Raw genomic sequence first — 20710 nt, forward strand, 5'->3', positions numbered from 1 at the left:
GTCTCATCTTGGAGTTCCTCCTCCATTTCCCCCAGATCGTCCTCGTTCCATTCTTGTACACGCATGTACACACCTTTCTTCTTCTTGTTCGACCTCCTGTCTCATCTTGGAGTTCCTCCTCCATGTCCCCTAGATCGTCCTCGTTGCACTTAATGTTTCTCAAATTTCTCTGTAAATCGCTGTTATTTTGAAAAGCCAGACCGCAATAATGGCATGATTCCAGACAGCGTTGTTTCTTCGCTTGGTTCCGTTTTTCCTCTTACTTCCTTCTGAGTCCCACTGGGGCAGTGGGGTAGCCTAGTGGTTAAAGCGTTGGCTCGTCACGCCGAAGACCCGGGTTCGATTCCCCACATGGGCACAATGTGTTAAGCCCATTTCTGGTGTCCCCCGCCGTGATATTGCTGGAATATTGCTAAAAGCGGCGTAAAACTAAACTCAGTCAGTCAGTCAGTCAGTCTGAGTCCCACTTGGGGTATCCCATGTGAACCGACTGAGGACTTCTTGGCGCACTAGTTTCTTCTGTGTTTTTGCAAATCAGGATGATCCTGAAACAGGCCATACTCATCACAAGAAGCCATTGTTGGGAGCAATTATCATCATAAAATCAACATAGATTCCAATCATTTTGTCGTTAGTCAAGGGATCATACGGATCAGAAAAAAACGTTTTTTCCATCGTGGTCGAGAGGTTTTATGTACATGTTGAAAACCTATTATTGCAAATATACAGGGGGTGCTTAATTAAGTTCTTCGTGTATAGACATCACCACTTCGTCTCACTGCCACCACCACTGACTGTAGCAAAGGAACACCCACCCATCCTACTGACACAAACACTGAATGTAGCAAGGAACAACACCCATCCGACTGACACACCACTGAATGTAGCACAGGAACACCCACCCCCTCCTGCTGACACCACCACTGAATGTAGCAAAGGAACACCCACCCCTCCTTCTGACACCACCACTGAATGTAGCAAAGGAACACCCACCCCTCCCACTGACACCACCACTGAACGTACCACAGGAACACCCACCCCTCCCACAGACACCACCACTGAATGTAGCAAAGGAACACCCACCCTCCTACTGACACCACCACTGAATGTAGCACAGGAACACCCACCCCTCCCACAGACACCACCACTGAATGTAGTAAAGGAACACCCACCCTCCCACTGACACCACCACTGAATGTAGCAAAGGAACACCCACCCCCTCCTATCGTCACCACCACTGAATGTAGCAAAGGAACACCCACCCCTCCTACTGACACCACCACTGAATGTAGCAAAGGAACACCCACTCCTCCCCTCCTGCTGCTGGCCACCATCACTGAATGTAGCAAAGGAACACCCGCCCCTCCTATCGACACCGCCATTGAATGTAGCACAGGAACACCCACCCCTCCTACTGACACCACCACTGAATGTACTAAAGGAACACCCAACCCACCCACTGACACCACTGAATGTGGCAAAGGAACACCCGCCCCACCCACTGACATCACCACTGAATGTAGCAAAGGAACACCCACCCCTCCTGCTGACACCACCATTGAATGTAGCAAAGGAACACCCACCCCCACTCCACCCGACATCACTGAATGTAGAAAAGGAACACCCACCCCTCCCACCGACACCACCACTGAATGTAGTAAAGGAACACCCACCCCTCCCACCGACACCACCACTGAATGTAGAAAAGGAACACCCACCCCTCCCACCGACACCACCACTGAATGTAGTAAAGGAACACCCACCCATTCTACTGACACCACCACTGAATGTAGCAAAGGAACACCCACCCCTCCTGCTGACACCACCATTGAATGTGGCAAAGGAACACCCACCCCTCCCACCGACATCACTGAATGTAGAAAAGGAACATCCACCCACCCTCCCACCGACACCACCACTGAATGTAGAAAAGGAACACCCATCCCTCCCACCGACACCACCACTGAATGTAGTAAAGGAACACCCACCCATCTACTGACACCACCACTGAATGTAGCAAAGGAACACCCACCCCCATCTACTGACACCACCACTGAATGTAGCAAAGGAACACCCACCCCCATCTACTGACACCACCACTGAATGTAGCAAAGGAACACCCACCCCTCCTACCGACATCACTGAATGTAGCAAAGGAACACCCGCCCCACCTACTGACACCACCACTGAATGTAGCAAATTAACAGCCACCTCCATCTACTGACACCACCACTGAATGTAGCAAAGGAACACCCGCCCCTCCTACCGACATCACTGAATGTAGCAAAGGAACACCCATCCCAGCTACTGACATCACCACTGAATGTAGGAAAGGAACACTCACCCCTCCCACCGACATCACTGAATGTAGCAAAGGAACACCCACCCCATCTACTGACATCACCACTGAATGTAGGAAAGGAACACCCACCCCTCCTGCTGACACCACCACTGAATGTAGCAAAGGAACACCCAGTCTTACTTTAAACTGACATGCCATTATGTAAGGGGGACAACTCTGTGAAACCCGACTCGCTCACTCTCTCATGATTGAGGAACTTGTGCTCGAATGAAGCGATTGTACGGGCGCCTCTGTTTTACGTCTTACACTGTTTACTGTTGAGTAAAGCAACTCCCACATGTTGAACGTACAATCTGAGACCATTTGAAAATTTAAACGCGTCAGATTTTAATTCTGGAAACTGTACTTAGTATAAGAAGCAAAACAATCACTGAGATGGTAATGTGAGTTGGAGAGAGTAGGTTGATGTACACATTGATCAGACTACAAGATTAGGAAACTTCTTGAAGCCATAAAAATCCAACGCTTCAACCCCACCATGAACCGGGATCAAGGTTATTTTATTTCTTCAGCCTATCACCACCTCATTAAAGATCACCAGTTATCCGCCCATAACTCATCCATCTGGCTTCTATGCTCCCTGTTGTGTATTGTAATCACAACCAATCAATGTGTACATCAACCTACTCTCTCCAACTCACATAACCATCTCAGTGTCGACAACTCATCTATTGTATAAACTCATTCTGCATATTGTTATAATCACTTTAACTCTGTACATCAACCTATACTGCTGAAATCACTAATCAGATATCCAATGTACATAAACCTTGTCAATTGTATGTACCACCTGTATGCAGCTATGTATATATATATTGTCAACTGTATGTACCCACTGTGCAGCTATGTATATATTGTCAATTGCTGTAGCTAAGGTATATATTGTCAATTGTGTGTGCGCTATGTATATATTGTCAATTGTATGTACCCACTGTGAAGCTATGTATATATTGTCAATTGTATGTACCCACTATGCCGCTATGTATATATTGTCAATTGTATGTACCCACTATGCCGCTATGTATATATTGTCAACTGTATGTACCCACTATGCCGCTATGTATATATTGTCAATTGTATGTACCCACTATGCCGCTATGTATATATTGTCAACTGTATGCAATTTCATCATGCCTTAATTATGCCATATATTGTATTACCCACTATGCAGCTTATGTATATATTGTCAACTGTATGTATATATATGTTGTCAACTGTATGTACCCACTATGCCGCTATGTGTATATATTGTCAACTGTATAAAAACCACTATGCCAGCTATGTATATATTGTCAACTGTATGTACCCACTATGTAGCTATGTATATATTGTCAACTGTATGTACCCAACTATGCCGCTATGTATATATTGTCAACTGTATGTACCCACTATGCAGCTATGTATATATTGTCAACTGTATGTACCCACTATGCAGCTATGTATATATTGTCAACTGTATGTACCCACTATGCCGCTATGTATATATTGTCAACTGTATGTACCCACTATGCCGCTATGTATATATTGTCAACTGTATGTACCCACTATGCCGCTATGTATATATTGTCAATCTGTATGTACCCACTATGCAGCTTATGTATATATTGTCAATTGTATGTACCCACTATATATGCCATGTATATATTGTCAATTGTATGTACCCACTATGCCGCTATGTATATATTGTCAATTGTATGTACCCACTATGCAGCTATGTATATATTGTCAACTGTATAAAAACCCACTATGCCGCTATGTATATATTGTCAATTGTATGTACCCACTATGCAGCTATGTATATATTGTCAATTGTATGTACCCACTATGCCGCTATGTATATATTGTCAATTGTATGTACCCACTATGCCGCTATGTATATATTGTCAATTGTATGTACCCACTATGCAGCTATGTATATATTGTCAATTGTATGTACCCACTATGCCGCTATGTATATATTGTCAATTGTATGTACCACTATGCAGCTATGTATATATTGTCAATTGTATGTACCACTATGCAGCTATGTATATATTGTCAATTGTATGTACCACTATGCCGCTATGTATATATTGTCAATTGTATGTAAAATGCCGCTATGTATATATTGTCAATTGTATGCCGCTATGTATATATTGTCAACTGTATAAAACCCACTCATGCCCACTATGCATGTATATATTGTTGTCAATTGTATGTACCACTATGTATATAGCTATGTATATATTGTCAACTGTATGTACCCACTATGCCGCTATGTATATATTGTCAACTGTATGTACCCACTATGCCGCTATGTATATATTGTCAATTGTATGTACCACTATGCAGCTATGTATATATTGTCAATTGTATGTACCCACTATGCCGCTATGTATATATTGTCAATTGTATGTACCCACTATGCCGCTATGTATATATTGTCAATTGTATGTACCCACTATGCAGCTATGTATATATTGTCAATTGTATGTACCCACTATGCAGCTATGTATATATTGTCAATTGTATGTACCCACTATGCCGCTATGTATATATTGTCAATTGTATGTACCCACTATGCAGCTATGTATATATTGTCTATGTATATATTGTCAATTGTATGTACCACTATGTCAATTGCTATGTATATATTGTCAATTGTATGTACCCACTATGCCGCTATGTATATATTGTCAATTGTATGTACCACTATGCCAGCTATGTATATATTGTCAATTGTATGTACCCACTATGCCGCTATGTATATATTGTCAATTGTATGTACCCACTATGCCGCTATGTATATATTGTCAATTGTATGTACCCACTATGCAGCTATGTATATATTGTCAATTGTATGTACCCACTATGCCGCTATGTATATATTGTCAATTGTCAAGCTATGTATATATTGTCAATTGTATGTACACTATGCCGTATATATTGTATATATTGTCAATTGTATGTCAATTGTATTCACTATGCCGCTTATGTATATATTGTCAATTGTATGTACCCACTATGCAGCTATGTATATATTGTCAATTGTATGTACCCACTATGCAGCTATGTATATATTGTCAACTGTATGTACCACTATGCCGCTATGTATATATTGTCAATTGTATGTACCACTAATTGTATGTACCACTATGCCGCTTATGTATATATTGTCAACTGTATGTACCCACTATGCCGCTATGTATATATTGTCAACTGTATGTATGTACCCACTATGTATATATTGTCAAGCTATGTATATATATGTATTGTCAACTGTATGTCATGTATATATTGTCAACTGTATAGCCATGTATATATTGCAGCTATGTATATATTGTCAACCCTGTATGTAGTTATGTGTATATATTGTCACTATGCCTATGCTATGTATATATTGTCATATTGTTGTATGTACCACCACTATGCCGCTATGTATATATTGTCAATTGTATGTACCCACTATGCAGCTATGTATATATTGTCAACTGTATGTACCCACTATGCCGCTATGTATATATTGTCAACTGTATTGTATGTACCCACTATGCAGCTATGTATATATTGTCAATTGTATGTACCCACTATGCAGCTATGTATATATTGTCAATTGTATAAAAACCCACTATGCCGCTATGTATATATTGTCAATTGTATATGTAAATACCACTATGCCGCTATGTATATATTGTCAATTGTATGTACCCACTATGCAGCTATGTATATATTGTCAATTGTATGTACCCACTATGCAGCTATGTATATATTGTCAATTGTATGTACCCACTATGCCGCTATGTATATATTGTCAATTGTATGTACCCACTATGCAGCTATGTATATATTGTCAATTGTATGTACCCACTATGCAGCTATGTATATATTGTCAATTGTATGTACCCACTGTGCAGCTATGTATATATTGTCAATTGTATGTACCCACTATGCCGCTATGTATATATTGTCAATTGTATGTACCCACTATGCAGCTATGTATATATTGTCAATTGTATGTACCACTATGCAGCTATGTATATATTGTCAATTGTATGTACCCACTATGCCGCTATGTATATATTGTCAATTGTATGTACCCACTATGCCGCTATGTATATATATTGTCAATTGTATGTACCCACTATGCAGCTATGTATATATTGTCAATTGTATGTACCCACTATGCCGCTATGTATATATTGTCAATTGTATGTACCCACTATGCCGCTATGTATATATTGTCAATTGTATGTACCCACTATGCCGCTATGTATATATTGTCAATTGTATGTCAACTGTATATATATTGTCCCACTATGCACTATGCTATGTATATATTGTCAATTGTATGTACCCACTATGCCGCTATGTATATATTGTCAATTGTATGTATCCACTATGCCGCTATGTATATATTGTCAATTGTATGTACCCACTATGCCGCACCCATGTATATATTGTCAATTGTATATATTGTCAATTGTATGTACCCACTATGCCGCTATGTATATATTGTCAACTGTATGTACCCACTATGCCGCTATGTATATATTGTCAACTGTATGTACCAACTATGCCGCTATGTATATATTGTCAAGTTGTATGTACCACTATGCCGCTATGTATATATTGTCAACTGTATGTACCCACCATGCCGCTATGTATATATTGTCAACTGTATGTACCACTATGCCGCTATGTATATATTGTCAATTGTATGTACCACTATGCCGCTATGTATATATTGTCAACTGTATGTACCCACTATGCAGCTATGTATATATTGTCAACTGTATGTACCCACTATGCAGCTATGTATATAATCTCCTTGATTCAGCTCTGTGTATCACTATGCCGCTATGTATATAATCTCCTTGATTCAGCTCTGTGGATCACTTGCTTGATAACGGTGTTAGTACCTACACCGAAACGTCGCACCCATTGCAATAAAGAAGTTGACTATCCATAGAACTTGGCTTTCCTTCATCTTTGTAAAAGTCCATTTAAACTAAATTACTTACGAGCTCGTGGGTGACAATACTTGCTCAGAACTTATATTTTGTCAGTTTGATAAAATTGTTTACAAGTATAACACAAACTTCAGCTCAACTGAACATAATCTGTATGGATCCTGAAATCACTGGGAGCATATTTGTTGTGCGTGCGAAAGTATTTTCCCTCGCTCAAAATTCATGCCTTAAAAGTTGTATAAAAGCGTGTCTATGAATGTCTTGACACGAAATTCAACTTAATTTAACTGGATTCGGCTGATTATAGAGTTATTAAAATATCTCACTGGCCGAGAATTTTGATGCAGGTACAAATTCTCTGTACATGACAGACCCGTGAAGATACGGGTTGGAATTGATCTTCTGTAAACAATGCTTGTCGTAAGAGGCGACTAACGGGATCGGGTTTCTGGCACGCTGACTTGGTTGACACATGTCATCGCATCCCAATTGCATAGATCGATGCTCATGCTGTTGATCACTGGATTGTCTGGTCCAAACTCGATTATTTACAGACCACCGCCATATAGCAAAAAATATTGCTGAGTGTAGTGTAAAACTAAACTCACTCACCAACTGTACATAATATATGGCATATTATTCCGCAGAGTGGATATCGACGGCTACATTCCTGGACCACAGGGGGCGGTGGGGTAGCGTAGTGGTTAAAGCGTTCGTTCATCACGCCGAAGACCCGGGTTCGATTCCCTACATGGGTACAATATATGAAGCCCATTTCTGGTGTCTCCCGCCGTGATATAGCTGGAATATTGCTAAAAGCGGCGTAAAACTAAACTCACTCACTCATTCCTGGACCACGGCAACTACCCCATATCATGCATTGTGATGAGTTGATTCCAAGCTGGAACTAAATGGTGTTAACCGGATACCAGTGGTATTTCCATAACGTTTGTCCTTATCTGATGCTTCATACATAAATGATCAATCTGTCAGTGAGTGAGTGAGTTGAGTTTTATGCCGCACTCAGCAATATTCCAGGTGTATGGCGGCAGTCTGTAAATAATCAAGTCTGGACCAGACAATCCAGTGATCAACAGCATGGGCATCGATCTGCGCAATTGGGAACCGATGATATATGTCAACCAAGTCAGCGAGGCTGACCACCCGATCCCGTTAGTCGCCTCTTACGAGGGTTACTGAAGATCAATATTCTAACCCGGATCTTCACGGGTCAATCTATCAGCAGTAGGATACCTCCCCGAATGATTCCGCACTCTACAACTGATTGCCAAGGCCGAATAATGTTTACATTTAAAACAATTGGTTCAATCCCCGCTGAAGGCTCCCGCAGCCAGAGTGAGTGAGTGAAAACATGCCAGGATCGTCATTACAATCAACGGTGTAATTACGGGGCAGTGTTACCCATTGTCTACAAGGTCAGGTGATCCAGTGGTCGCCGAGGGGCAGTGGTATGTTACAGTAAGACTGTACTGGCAGAGTTCTCGAAGGCACAGTTCATGTCATCAGTTCCCAATTGCGCAGATCGATGCTGATGCTGTTGATCACTACATTGTCTGGTCCAGACTCGATTATTTACAGACCGCCACCATATAGCAGGAATTGCTGAGTGCGGCGTAAAACTAAACTCAGCCAATATTGTACTGTCTCTGTAGTGCCTTGGTACCCGTTTGCATTATTTAGTAAACTTAGTCAATTTTCGAATACAGTTGTTGTTTTGGGTTTCACATCCTGGAGGAGAGTTTTATGGATGTGAACTTCCGGATTATGAGGAACACATTAATTGCTTTATCTGTCAGTTTTATTGCCCGCTGCATCCCGTTTGCCCTTTGTCCATTTCTTTTTTCTTCTTTGAGAGGCATTTTAGAAGTTGTGAAGACAAAGGGAAACTAAGTTCTATGGATAGTCAACTTCTTTATTGCAATGAGTGCGACGTTTCGGTGTAGGCACTAACACCGTTATCAAGCAAGTACCTACACCGAAACGTCGCACTCATTGCAATAAACAAGTTGACTATCCATAGAACTTACTTTCCCTTAGTCCATTGTTCATGATTTAAGTCCCGGGTGGGGTGGGGTGGCTGGATGGTGTTTCGGGTTTAAGTGTGTGGGGTTTTGGGTTTGGGGGTGGGTGGTGTTTGCACATCAATCATGAAGTTGAAAGGTTGGGGTGGGGTGCTCCCCAGGGGCCCTTCTGTGTCCTCTCCTGTAACAGCAATAACCATGATATTAATTAACTGTTAAATTCATTAGAAGTATAAAGGAAAGAAAATAATGTATAGATGAATAACTTCTCTATTTGGAGCAGGTGGTTCTGACACCGTTACTGAACAAGCGATATAAAGGGAGGTAACTCTTGCCTCCAATCTCACATTGCTTCTCCAGTGACGAGAGTTGGTGTGGATGTAACTGGTTGATGTGTAAATCAAGTAAGTAACATGCTCATGTTGCACGAGGGTACACGAGGACTAACAATGGCAACAGATGATAAACAAGATGATTGACAATGAAAACAAGCATGATTATACATGAGACAGGCCGAGGCAAGATAAAAGCATGATGAATGGGATACCAGCGAGGGTGGGGATAACTAACTTTGTAGGGATACCAGCGAGGGTGGGGATAACTAACTTTGGTGGGATACCAGCGAGGGTGGGGATAACTAACTTGGGTGGGATACCAGCGAGGGTGGGGATAACTAACTTGGGTATGATACCAGCGAGGGTGGGAAAACTAACTTGGGTAGGATACCAGCGAGGGTGGGGATAACTAACTTGGGTGGGATACCAGCGAGGGTGGGGATATAACTTTGGTGGGATACCAGCGAGGGTGGGGATAACTAACTTGGGTAGGATACCAGTGAGGGTGGGGAAAACTAACTTGGGTAGGATACCAGCGAGGGTGGGGATAACTAACTTGGGTAGGATACCAGCGAGGTGGGGATAACTAACTTGGGGGATACCAGCGAGGGTGGGGATAACTAATTTGGGTAGGATACCAGCGAGGGTGGGGATAACTAAGTTGGGTAGGATACCAGCGAGGGTGGGGAAAACTAAGTTGGGTAGGATACCAGCGAGGGTGGGGATAACTAAGTTGGGTAGGATACCAGCGAGGGTGGGGATAACTAAGTTGGGTAGGATACCAGCGAGGGTGGGGATAACTAACTTGGGTAGGATACCAGCGAGGGTGGGGAAAACTAACTTGGGTAGGATACCAGCGAGGGTGGGGATAACTAACTTGGGTGGGGGATGGTTTAGAGGACCGCCTGTTATAATGGCTCGTGCAAGCTCTCATGCTTCTCGTGTGAAGCAATGAAACGCGTGCTGCACGCGCATGATGTCACACGTGACCTTGGCAGCGTGAACTGTGTGTATGACATGGAAACTGCAGAGTGACGACAGTCTTGGGGATATAGGCAGATTGCGATGCATTCGGCTGACTTTGTAAGTATTAATGGTAAACTCAGATCTAGACCTCAACACAAGTGATCGCTCACACGGCGTATTTCGTGCAGTCTGGGTGGGGAAGGGGCGTGGGGGGTTGGGGTGTGTGTGTCAAAGGTTGCATCATGGACCCCGCCATCATAACAGGCTTGTATATAAACGATGTTTCCAACATGAATAACACGGTAGATTCGCCTAAACGTTCTACATATCCGACTAATGTTACGTTCTCTGTCTGTCTGTCTGTCTGTCTGTCTGTCTCTCCCAGTTCCTGTTTCTGCGTCTGTCCATCTGTCTGTGTCCGAGTCTGTATGTGTCTCAGTCTGTGTCTGTCTGTCTGTCTCCGTCTGTATTTGTCTGTCTGTCTCCCTCCAAGTTCCCGTTTCTGCGTCTGTCTATCTATCTGTTTGTGTGTGTGTGTCAGTCTGTCAGTCTCTCTGTCTGTCTGTCTGTCTGTCTGTCTCTGTCTGTCTGTATCTGTGTCTGTATGTGTCTGTCAGAGTGTGAGTGTATGTGTGTGTCTGTCTGTGTGTCTGTCTGTATCTCTCTGTATCTGTATCTGTGTGCGTCTCTCTGTCTCTGTGTCTGTGTGTCTGTCTGTGTCTCTCTCTGTCTGCCTGCCTGCCTTCCTGCCCTCTTCCTGCCTGCCTGCCTCCCTGTGTCTGTCTCTCTGTCTGTATCTGGGTGTGTCTGACTGTGTGTGTCTGTGTGTATATGTATCTCTCTGTCTGTGATTGTGTGTCTGTCTGTCTCAGCCTGTGTCTGTGTGTATATGTATCTCTCTGTCTGTGATTGTGTGTCTGTCTGTCTCAGCCTGTGTCTGTGTGTATATGTATCTCTCTGCCTGTGATTGTGTCTGTCTGTCTCTGCCTGTGCCTGTGTCTGTGTGTATATGTATCTCTCTGTCTGTGACTGTGTCTGTCTGTCTCTGCCTGTGTCTGTGTCTGTGTGTACATTGTATATGTATCTCTGTCTGCCTGTCTGTCTGCCTGCCTGTCTGTGACCGTGTCTGTCTGCCTGTATCTCGGTGTGTGTATTTGTGTCTGTCTGTATCTGTGTCTGTGTCTGTGTGTGTCTGTCTGTATCTGTGTCTGTGTGTGTCTGTCTGTATCTGTGTCTGTGTGTGTGTCTGTATATATGTCTGTGAGTGTCTGTCTGTATCTGTCTGTGTGTGTCTGTCTGTATCTGTGTCTGTGTGTGTCTGTCTGTATCTGTATGTGTGTGTCTGTGTGTGTGTCTGTGTGTGTCTGTATCTGTGTCTGTGTGTGTGTCTGTATCTGTGTCTGTGTGTGTCTGTCTGTATCTGTGTCTGTGTGTGTCTGTCTGTATCTGTGTCTGTGTGTGTGTCTGTCTGTGTCTGTGTGTGTGTGTCTGTATCTGTGTGTCTGTGTGTCTGTCTGTATCTGTGTCTGTGTGTGTCTGTGCCTGTGTGTGTCTGTCTGTGTCTGTATCTGTGTGTGTCTGTCTGTCTGTATCTGTGTCTGTGTGTGTCTGTCTGTATCTGTGTCTGTCTGTGTGTGTCTGTATCTGTGTCTGTGTGTGTGTGTCTGTCTGTGTGTGTGTCTGTGTGTGTCTGTCTGTATCTGTGTCTGTGTGTGTGTCTGTATCTGTGTCTGTGTGTCTGTCTGTATCTGTGTCTGTGTGTGTCTTTCTGTGTCTTTGTGTGTCTGTCTGTATCTGTGTCTGTGTGTGTCTGTCTGTATCTGTATCTGTCTGTATCTGTCTGTCTGTATCTGTGTCTGTGTCTGTGTGTGTCTGTCTGTATCTGTATCTGTGTGTGTCTGTCTGTATCTGTGTCTGTCTTTGTGTGTCTGTCTGTATCTGTGTCTGTGTGTGTCTGTCTGTATCTGTGTCTGTGTGTGTCTGTCTGTATCTGTGTCTGTGTGTGTCTGTCTGTATCTGTCTGTGTCTGTCTGTGTCTATGTATCTACTGTCTGTGTCTGTGTCTGTGTGTCTGTCTGTCTGCCTGTCTAATTGTAAACCAAGGGTTTGGGGTGATTCAGACAGGTAGGGAATGGATGACTGGAACAACATGGAGTAAACATATGTTGGTGGTCATTCCACAGGTAGAATATGTGTCAGTCGAGCAAACACCAACTTTACAGTTATCATTTTTATATCTTTTATAACTGATTCTGTACATTTGTTTACACTTGTGTATGAAACCGCCTTCGTGGTGGGCGTAGCGGTTAGAGCGTCCGCCCGGAGAACGGAATGTAGCAGGTTCGATCCCGGCCGCGTCATACCAAAAGAAGTTAAAATTTGGTACTTGTTGGCGTGAATGAGTACAGCAAGGACTGGTCTGCTCGGAGTCAGTATAATGTGTCTGAGTGGGGTATTCATGCTTAACATGCATGGTATCTCAGTGAGTTAGCACTACAAAACCAGCTTGAGCCTGGGCTAGTACAAACAGCCGCACATACACATACACACGCATGCACGTCGTTATATGAGCGAAATATTCTCAAGTACGACGTTAAACCCCATCTCACCTCACCTCACCTCACCTCATCTCACCTTTGTGTGTGGGTATTGACCAAGTTGCCCTGATCAACTATTAGTCCAAGTTAACACCTTACAATTAACTTCCGTCAACCATGAAATGCTGAAACACATATTTAATAATGGATAGGTGTCGCTCCGAACATACACCCTTCAGGTAATGTTTTCAAAAAAAAAAGATCGTCAAGAACAGGAAGAGTGAGATTTACCTCACATTGTAACCACGATGCTCGTAAACCAGCTTACTGAACTCTGGGTGTTTATGTTTGACTACAGCGTGTGAGGGCGCCCGTCAGCGGTAGGATGAGAATCTTGTATGCCGGAAGACAAGCACGCCGAAATCGTAAGTACGGATTGTCTCCCTTGTGAGTAGGATTGGGTGTGAGCTTGAGAATAGTATGCCACTATGGTGCTGTCCTAGCTCGTGGACGACGTGAACGACAGGCGTCCTTTTGTTGCTTTCATATTAATGGAATAATGATTACTGAAACAACGTGTGTGCTCTGTCTTAAGCAACTCCCCCAGCCCACCCGAGTATGCAGTGGGATCCCCCTTGGTTTTAAGTTGGATCCCCCTTGGTTTTAAGTTGGACCCCCCTTGGTTTTAAGTTGGACCCCCCTCGTTCCCATCCGTAGTATTCAGTGGTATCGCCTCCGTAGGATTCAGTAGAATCCCCCCGTGTTATTCATTGGGATTCCGTGATATTCAGGTGTTATTGAGCGGAAAGCCTCGCGATAAGCAGTTTTAACAACGCAGAAGATAGCGTGTATGTGTATACAGAAAGCTGGGGCTATTGGCAGTGTCCCCAATACACGGGCCGGTCAACAATGTCTTCGCTCCCTGATCGGCATACCTGGCCGTCCGTCCCCGACGCCTAGCAACTCCATTGGTATCGACAACTGAATGTCTTTGTTTATTCTGTGCGTTGCTCTTTCATGCTGTCTACCCACCCATAAACAATGGTAGCTGCAGGTTGCCTGTCGGGTCGAACTGGCTTCTACTGATGGTGCCAGTCAGCCATGTGTTATTATTAGTTATTGTACTGTATGGGGCGGTGGGGTAGCCTAATGGTTAAAGCGTTGGCTCGTCACGCCGATGACCCGGGTTCGAATCCCACATGGGCACAATGTGTGAAGCCCATTTCTGGTGTCCCCCCGCCGTGATGTTGCTGGAATATTGCTTAAAGCGGCGTAATAACCAAACTCAGTCAGTATTTTACTTTATTACCCACGTGGTCAACGTATGGGTAGTTGCATATTAATCTCGTACGTCACACGAGTGTCGTATCGCGTTGACCTGTGTCGTAACGACTTGACCTGAAATTCTAACGATTTGATTGGATAACCGATGACCTCTCAATTAGGTCACATTCTGACGTAACTATTTTTTCATTCATAACAAACCCGTGAATTCATTCATTCTACAACTTAAATGCATTGTGGGAATGTAAACATTGCGAACGTTGCCGTGTCGCTGTTTAATTGTGAGTCGAACTGAGACATTATATCTGTCGAAAAACATAAACGCAATGTTTCCACCAGTGATGTCAGCCGAATGAAGCAACTGGAAACCAAGAAACGAGGTGCAACGGAGTAGTTTACTGTAGGAGGCTGTACGAGGCGATGACAACTGACATGCATCGTGACGTCGGTTACCATGGCAGTGACGTCATTAGTGTGACGTCATGCAAATATTGTACTACAGTACAAAACTCTTCCGCAACCTCTTTATGAAACCGGTTTCAGTTTGAAACCAAAAACATGACAAAATACACTATTTTGTCAATTAAAATGCATGTAAGACGTGGGTAATAAATAAAATACCACACTCGGTCTCATTACATACGAAATTATACGAAACTCGTGACCTTCCTATGCTATCTGACCTCGCTTTCGCTCGGTCAGATACCATAGGAAGGACACTCGTTTCGTATAATTCGTATGTAATGAGACCTCGTGTAGTATTCTCTATGTATTGATCCAGTCAAAATATCAAGACAAGGGTCCCTGCTACTGGAGATCAATAAGATATCAATAAGATGTCAATAAGATGTCAATAAGATATCACGAGGTCATACACAGTCCTCGTCACGTGTCTAGCAGCACCATTCCCCGATACACAATGGCTGATTCTGAGTCTATGGTGTCAGGTGCTGCCCACCCGTCGTGTTACCATGACGTCCGTTGCCATGAAGTCAAACCTTATAGTGTTACATGTGTTCCGACTTGTTGATTGGTTACTGGTGGTATCCAGAGGAATACTTAAAGCCCGCTTCTATAATATTCGAGAATGAGTCTGGTTCCGCCTTTTGGTAGTGTTCCAGCCTTATCAGGAAAGGGAGATAACCGGGATGAGCTAACGTGTATTACCTTGTTACAAAACCTCTTTTTAACCGGCGCTGTGGAACTTCCTGGTTTGGTGGGTGGGGTAGCCCAGTGGATACAGCGTTAGCTCGTCACACCGAAGACCCGGGTTCGATTCTCCACGTAGGTACAATGTGTGAAGACCATATCTAGTGTCCCTCATCGTGATATTGCTGGAACATTGCTAAAAGCGTCGTAAAAACTCACTCACTCACTCTTGGTCTGAGTATATCCCAGTACCGCACACCTGTGAGATTCAACACAACCTCGTCGCAGGTGCTCGGAATCAGTAACTATGGTGATTTTGCATCATTCAGTCCCTCTAGCGTGGCTCGTTGCCAATTCTCCCTGTCATCTACAGTTATCGCGTGGACTTCCCGATACAGCTGGATTTTTGCCTTAAAGCAACATTCATTTGTTTAGGTGTTGTACGGGCGTAATCCCCTCGGCGAACGCTTGTTGTAATCGCGGTCCCACCAAATGAATCTATTAGTCTATAAGGACCATAATCGTGCTGGTGGGTTGGGGCGGTGGTCGGGGCGGTGGGGTAGCCTCGGGGTAGCCTCGTGGTTAAAGCGTCCACTCGTCACGCCAGAGTCCAATGTGTGAAGCCCATTTCTGGTGTCCCCCGCCGTGATGTAGCTGGAATATTGCTAAAAGCAGCGAAGAAACATACTGACTGACCGGCTGACTCACTGACTCACTTAGGTGGTTCGTATGACCTCCCCACCCCACGTGGGTACAATGTGTGAAGCCCATTTCTGGTGTCCCCCGCCGTGATGTTGCTGAAATATTGCTAAAAGCGGCGTAAAACCAAACTCAGTCAGTCGTATGACCTCCTTCATTTCGGCTTTCCCAAATGACATGCCGTGATCAACTGAATAACTGTATCAAAGCGGCGATAAGACTCACTCACTCACTCACTGTTTTGTTTCAGCAGCATATGCTGTTGGTGTGTTTATCCTGCTCGTCTTTGCGCTGATGGAAAACCAACTGCGTAGCGAGTCATATTCCAACATCGACACCTCAGAAGTGAGGGTTCTCAGTGTCCGAGACTCCCGGGACCGACACATGAAGGTCAAGGTCATCCATCAAGATCGAGACGTCAAAATACCAAATCTCGGAAAGTCTCGACCTAGTCGCTCAACAGACAAAACACTCAGAAATGGAGGACATAAAATTTTGTCGAACAGGCTCCATAACAGCAGTCGGAAACTCAGGCACAGAAAAAACAGCTGGCAGGAAAAACCGATTTTGACCATAAGGTTTGATGGTCGCCTTGGCAACCAAATGTTTGAGTACGCAGCGGTGTATGCTATAGCTCGCAAGAAGAAAATGAAAATATTTCTTACGAGGAATCACCAGCTAAATAAAATATTTCACATTGACGAGTCGGTGATCGTGAGGAAGCCTTGCGGTGGCTTCACCAACGTCAACACACCTTGCTGTGGTTACGACGCTACGACGTTGGACAGAATACAGAACAATACGTGCCAGCGCATATTTGGTTACTTTCAATCATGGAGATATTTTGAGTCACTGCTTGGAAACGTCAGACGCCAGTTCACGTTCAGACGCAATATAATCCAGACTGCAGATGCCAAACTCTGGTCAGTTGTGAACAAACACAAGAAATACCCTTCAAAACCGCAACACGTGGACGCTGTGTCCTCACGCATGCGCAGTCAAAAACAGGTTCGTGTACATTTATTGCAATACACGTAAGAAGAGGTGATCTCATGTTGCCAATCCGTGTCAAACAGGGCCGACGTGCCGCCCCGAAACAATTCTACCTCCGCGCCATGGACTATTTTCGGCGTCTGCATCACGATGCATTGTTTATTGTCGGTAGCGACTCGCAGCAATGGGCAGCGGAGAACTTAGCCGGACCGGATGTCATTGTGCTGAAGGACATGCTACCGGAAGTGGATATGTGCATTCTGAGTCGATGCAACCACACCGTTATGAGTGTGGGTACGTTTGGCTGGTGGGTGGGACTTTTAGGGAGGGGGAGAACAGTGTACTACAACCAACCTTTCATACACACCAGCGAGACTGCAGCCATGTACTCGGGGTATGAACAAGACTTTATCCGTCCTGGCTGGATTGGGATGAGCTAGTCTTGGAGTTGTCTCCCTTGTGTTGGTGGTGGTTGCCAAGCGCTGATTGTTTCTTCAATGATGTCGACATGGAGGCAACATGGAGTGCAGCTGGGCTCATTGTCTAGTTGATGCAGAGTTAGGAGACCGACACATGTAGAGCCTCTTGAAGATCAGTGACTGCTTCCCTGTACTATTCTGCTCTAGTCAGACGTGACCGTGTAGAGATAAGAAGCGTTTTGGTACAAATAAACAAGAAAACATTGACGTAGTGGAGTAGTTTAGTTGGTTTGTTGTTTAAAACCGCCTGCAGTTTGTACATGCATGTTACCTTCTCATACACCTGTGAACATCCGAGCTAGACTTGAATGGTTTGATAAGTGAGTGAATGGCTGGGTGGGTGAGTGAGTGAGTGTTTAATAAGTGTGTGCTCGAGTGAGTGGTTGCTGAGAGGTTGTGTGAGTGGCTGGCTGGATGACTGAGTGGTTGAAAATGTTGAAAATACCTCTTGGAAGCGTGACGAGTAATAGGTCACCTCATCATGGTAAACTGATCCTGGGTAAGGTCCAGAACGGAACCACCTCATCATGATATACTGTTTACGGGTAAGGTCCAGAACAGAACCACCTCATCATGATATACTGTTCAGGGGTAAGGTCTACAACAGAACCACCTCATCATGATATACTGTTCAGGGGTAAGGTCTACAACAGAACCACCTCATGATATACTGTTCAGGGATAAGGTCCAGAACAGAACCACCTCATCATGATATACTGTTCAGGGGTAAGGTCTACAACAGAACCACCTCATCATGATATACTGTTCAGGGGCAAGGTCCAGAACAGAACCACCTCATCATGATATACTGTTCAGGGGTAAGGTCCAGAACAGAACCACCTCATCATGATATACTGTTCAGGGGTAAGGTCCAGAACAGAACCACCTCATCATGATATACTGTTCAGGGGTAAGGTCCAGAACAGAACCACCTCATCATGATATACTGTTCAGGGGTAAGGTCCAGAACAGAACCACCTCATCATGATATACTGTTCAGGGGTAAGGTCCACCAATCATTAATTCAGGACAGAACTACCACTTTATTGAATCTGCCTGAAGCCGTTTTAAATCACCTGATGCTTCAAATAGATATCACAGACTGGGCTGTTTACAGATAGACACGTTCATGAAAGTACAGACATTGTAATCGATCTAATCGAATTTCATGATGAAGGGGTATATGTTATGCTTCTGCATTTTGCAAAAGGCATTCTATTCGGTGGAATTATTTCATCTATTGTTTATATGTGTGTGTTGGTTGGTTACCGCCACGCTCAACACTATTCTAGCTATATGGCGGCACTCTGTAAATAATCGAGTTTGGACCAGACAACCCCCTGATCAACACCATGTGCATCGATCAACTCGATTATTCATTTTGATTTGAAGACTGACTGACTGACTGAGTTTGGTTTTACGCGGCTTTTAGCAATATTCCAGTCATATCAGGGCGCGGGACACCAGAAATGGGCTTCACTCATTGTACCCATGTGGGGATTCGAACCCGGGTCTTCGGCGTGACGAGCCAACGCTTTAACCACTAGACTACCCCACCGCCCCAGATAAGTACCAGATTGCTTTATTCACTTTACACTTTTCTGCCCCAAAGCGAGGCTTCATGTGTTATACACGATCAGCACGTCACCAATCACCACCATCACAAAGGAGTCAAACAAGGATGCCTATTGAACCCGCTCATATTGTATTCTGAGATAATGAACGGGTTACTACTTCGGCGTCCAGATGAGTGAGTTTAGTTTTACGTCGCACTCAGCAATATTCCAGCAATATGGCGGCGGTCTGTAAATAATCGAGTCTGGAATACACTGTCAAGTGATTAACAGCATGAGCATCGATCTACGCTATTGGGATACGATGACGTGTCAACCTAGTCAGCGAGCCTGACGACACGATCCCGTTAGTCGCCTCTTACGACAAGCATAGGTTACTGAATTCTGAAGATGAATTCTAACCCGGAACTTCACGGGTGTAGCCAAGGTGAAATGGAAGGTGTAATCAAACATAAGAACGAAACCGTTTCTGAAAAGGACAATATCTGCTTTGAACACAATTACACAAACACAGGCCTCAAATTCCGTTGCAGTGTATGTTATCACGAGTCTGAATGACAATTGTGTAACACAGCCTTTTAAAGCGATCCGAATTTATAGAAGGTTCAGAAATACAACGGATGGAGACGGCACAGCACTGGTTAATGAATAAATAACTTTGTATGTGAACCTGCTTCTCGAACACCTGGCTGTCCCTTTCTCTGCACTCCCCCCTCGTAACAAACAGTGAACTGTGTCAATATTTCAATGATAGTTTGTTAAACAACGTTTTTATTTTGGGGACAAAAATTATGCAAATAAATCACAGAGTTGGCATGATGTTTCGATTATGATCAGCGTTTCATTGAGTTTTTTATGTTTATTAGTTTTCGAGTTAGACTGCAATTCATCGATCCGCTTTTGAGCCAAACGGACTATAGGCATTTTAGATTAGATATCTGGAGACTTCGAAATCTGTCTATTTATCGTAGAACTTTGTTTACAAAATCTGAAGCAGTTCGAGATTAAATCATTCTCTTAGCTGTTTGCTACTACTCCTTGTATGTTTTGAAATTACCAACAGTTTATTCTTTGAGTATAAGTGGAATTATAACACTGAGAAGGGGTAATTGAAAGAGATGTCAAGAGATTTATTTCGAATGAATAAAGAGCTTTAACTTGTTTGGCTATCGTGGTTGTTTCAGAGTATTACTTTCGCTTGTGAGTTGCTGTTCAAACACGGAAGTTTAGTCTACCAAAGTTTAATCTGGAAATTCTTAATAAACAAACACGTACATATATAGAAGCGGGTGACACAGATCTCAACAGGGAGAGAACATTTTAGTCAGATGTCCGCGCAGC

The 20710-nt window shown here is 43.7% G+C and overlaps 2 protein-coding genes across 2 annotated transcripts; both read left to right on the forward strand.

Annotated features, from left to right (window-relative positions):
• Positions 1-539: 539 nt before the first annotated feature.
• LOC124258415 (mucin-2-like) lies at positions 540-2091 on the forward strand. Its single transcript, XM_046692512.1, has 2 exons — positions 540-579; positions 1139-2091. The coding sequence occupies exons 1-2, from the start codon at positions 540-542 to the stop codon at positions 2089-2091; spliced, it is 993 nt and encodes a 330-aa protein (XP_046548468.1).
• An 8547-nt stretch (positions 2092-10638) lies between these two features.
• On the forward strand, positions 10639-18006 carry LOC124258425 (galactoside alpha-(1,2)-fucosyltransferase 2-like). The gene is given in 4 exon segments (XM_046692522.1): positions 10639-10771; positions 13550-13616; positions 16574-17355; positions 17358-18006. Coding segments are annotated over 4 exon segments (1266 nt in total). The 5' UTR covers positions 10639-10753; the 3' UTR covers positions 17757-18006.
• The last annotated feature ends 2704 nt before the right edge of the window (positions 18007-20710 follow it).

The sequence above is a fragment of the Haliotis rubra genome, unplaced genomic scaffold, assembly GCF_003918875.1.
Source record: "Haliotis rubra isolate DU_JTF1 unplaced genomic scaffold, ASM391887v1 Scf692, whole genome shotgun sequence".
Taxonomy (NCBI): Eukaryota; Metazoa; Mollusca; class Gastropoda; order Lepetellida; family Haliotidae; genus Haliotis; species Haliotis rubra.

Excerpts from the sequence above, each read along its gene's own strand:
- LOC124258415 (XM_046692512.1), top strand. The coding sequence starts at position 540 with ATGATCCTGAAACAGGCCATACTCATCACAAGAAGCCATT. Across the intron at positions 580-1,138 it reads ACTCATCACAAGAAGCCATT|ACACCACCACTGAATGTAGT; the intron begins GTTGGGAGCAAT and ends CCCCTCCCACAG.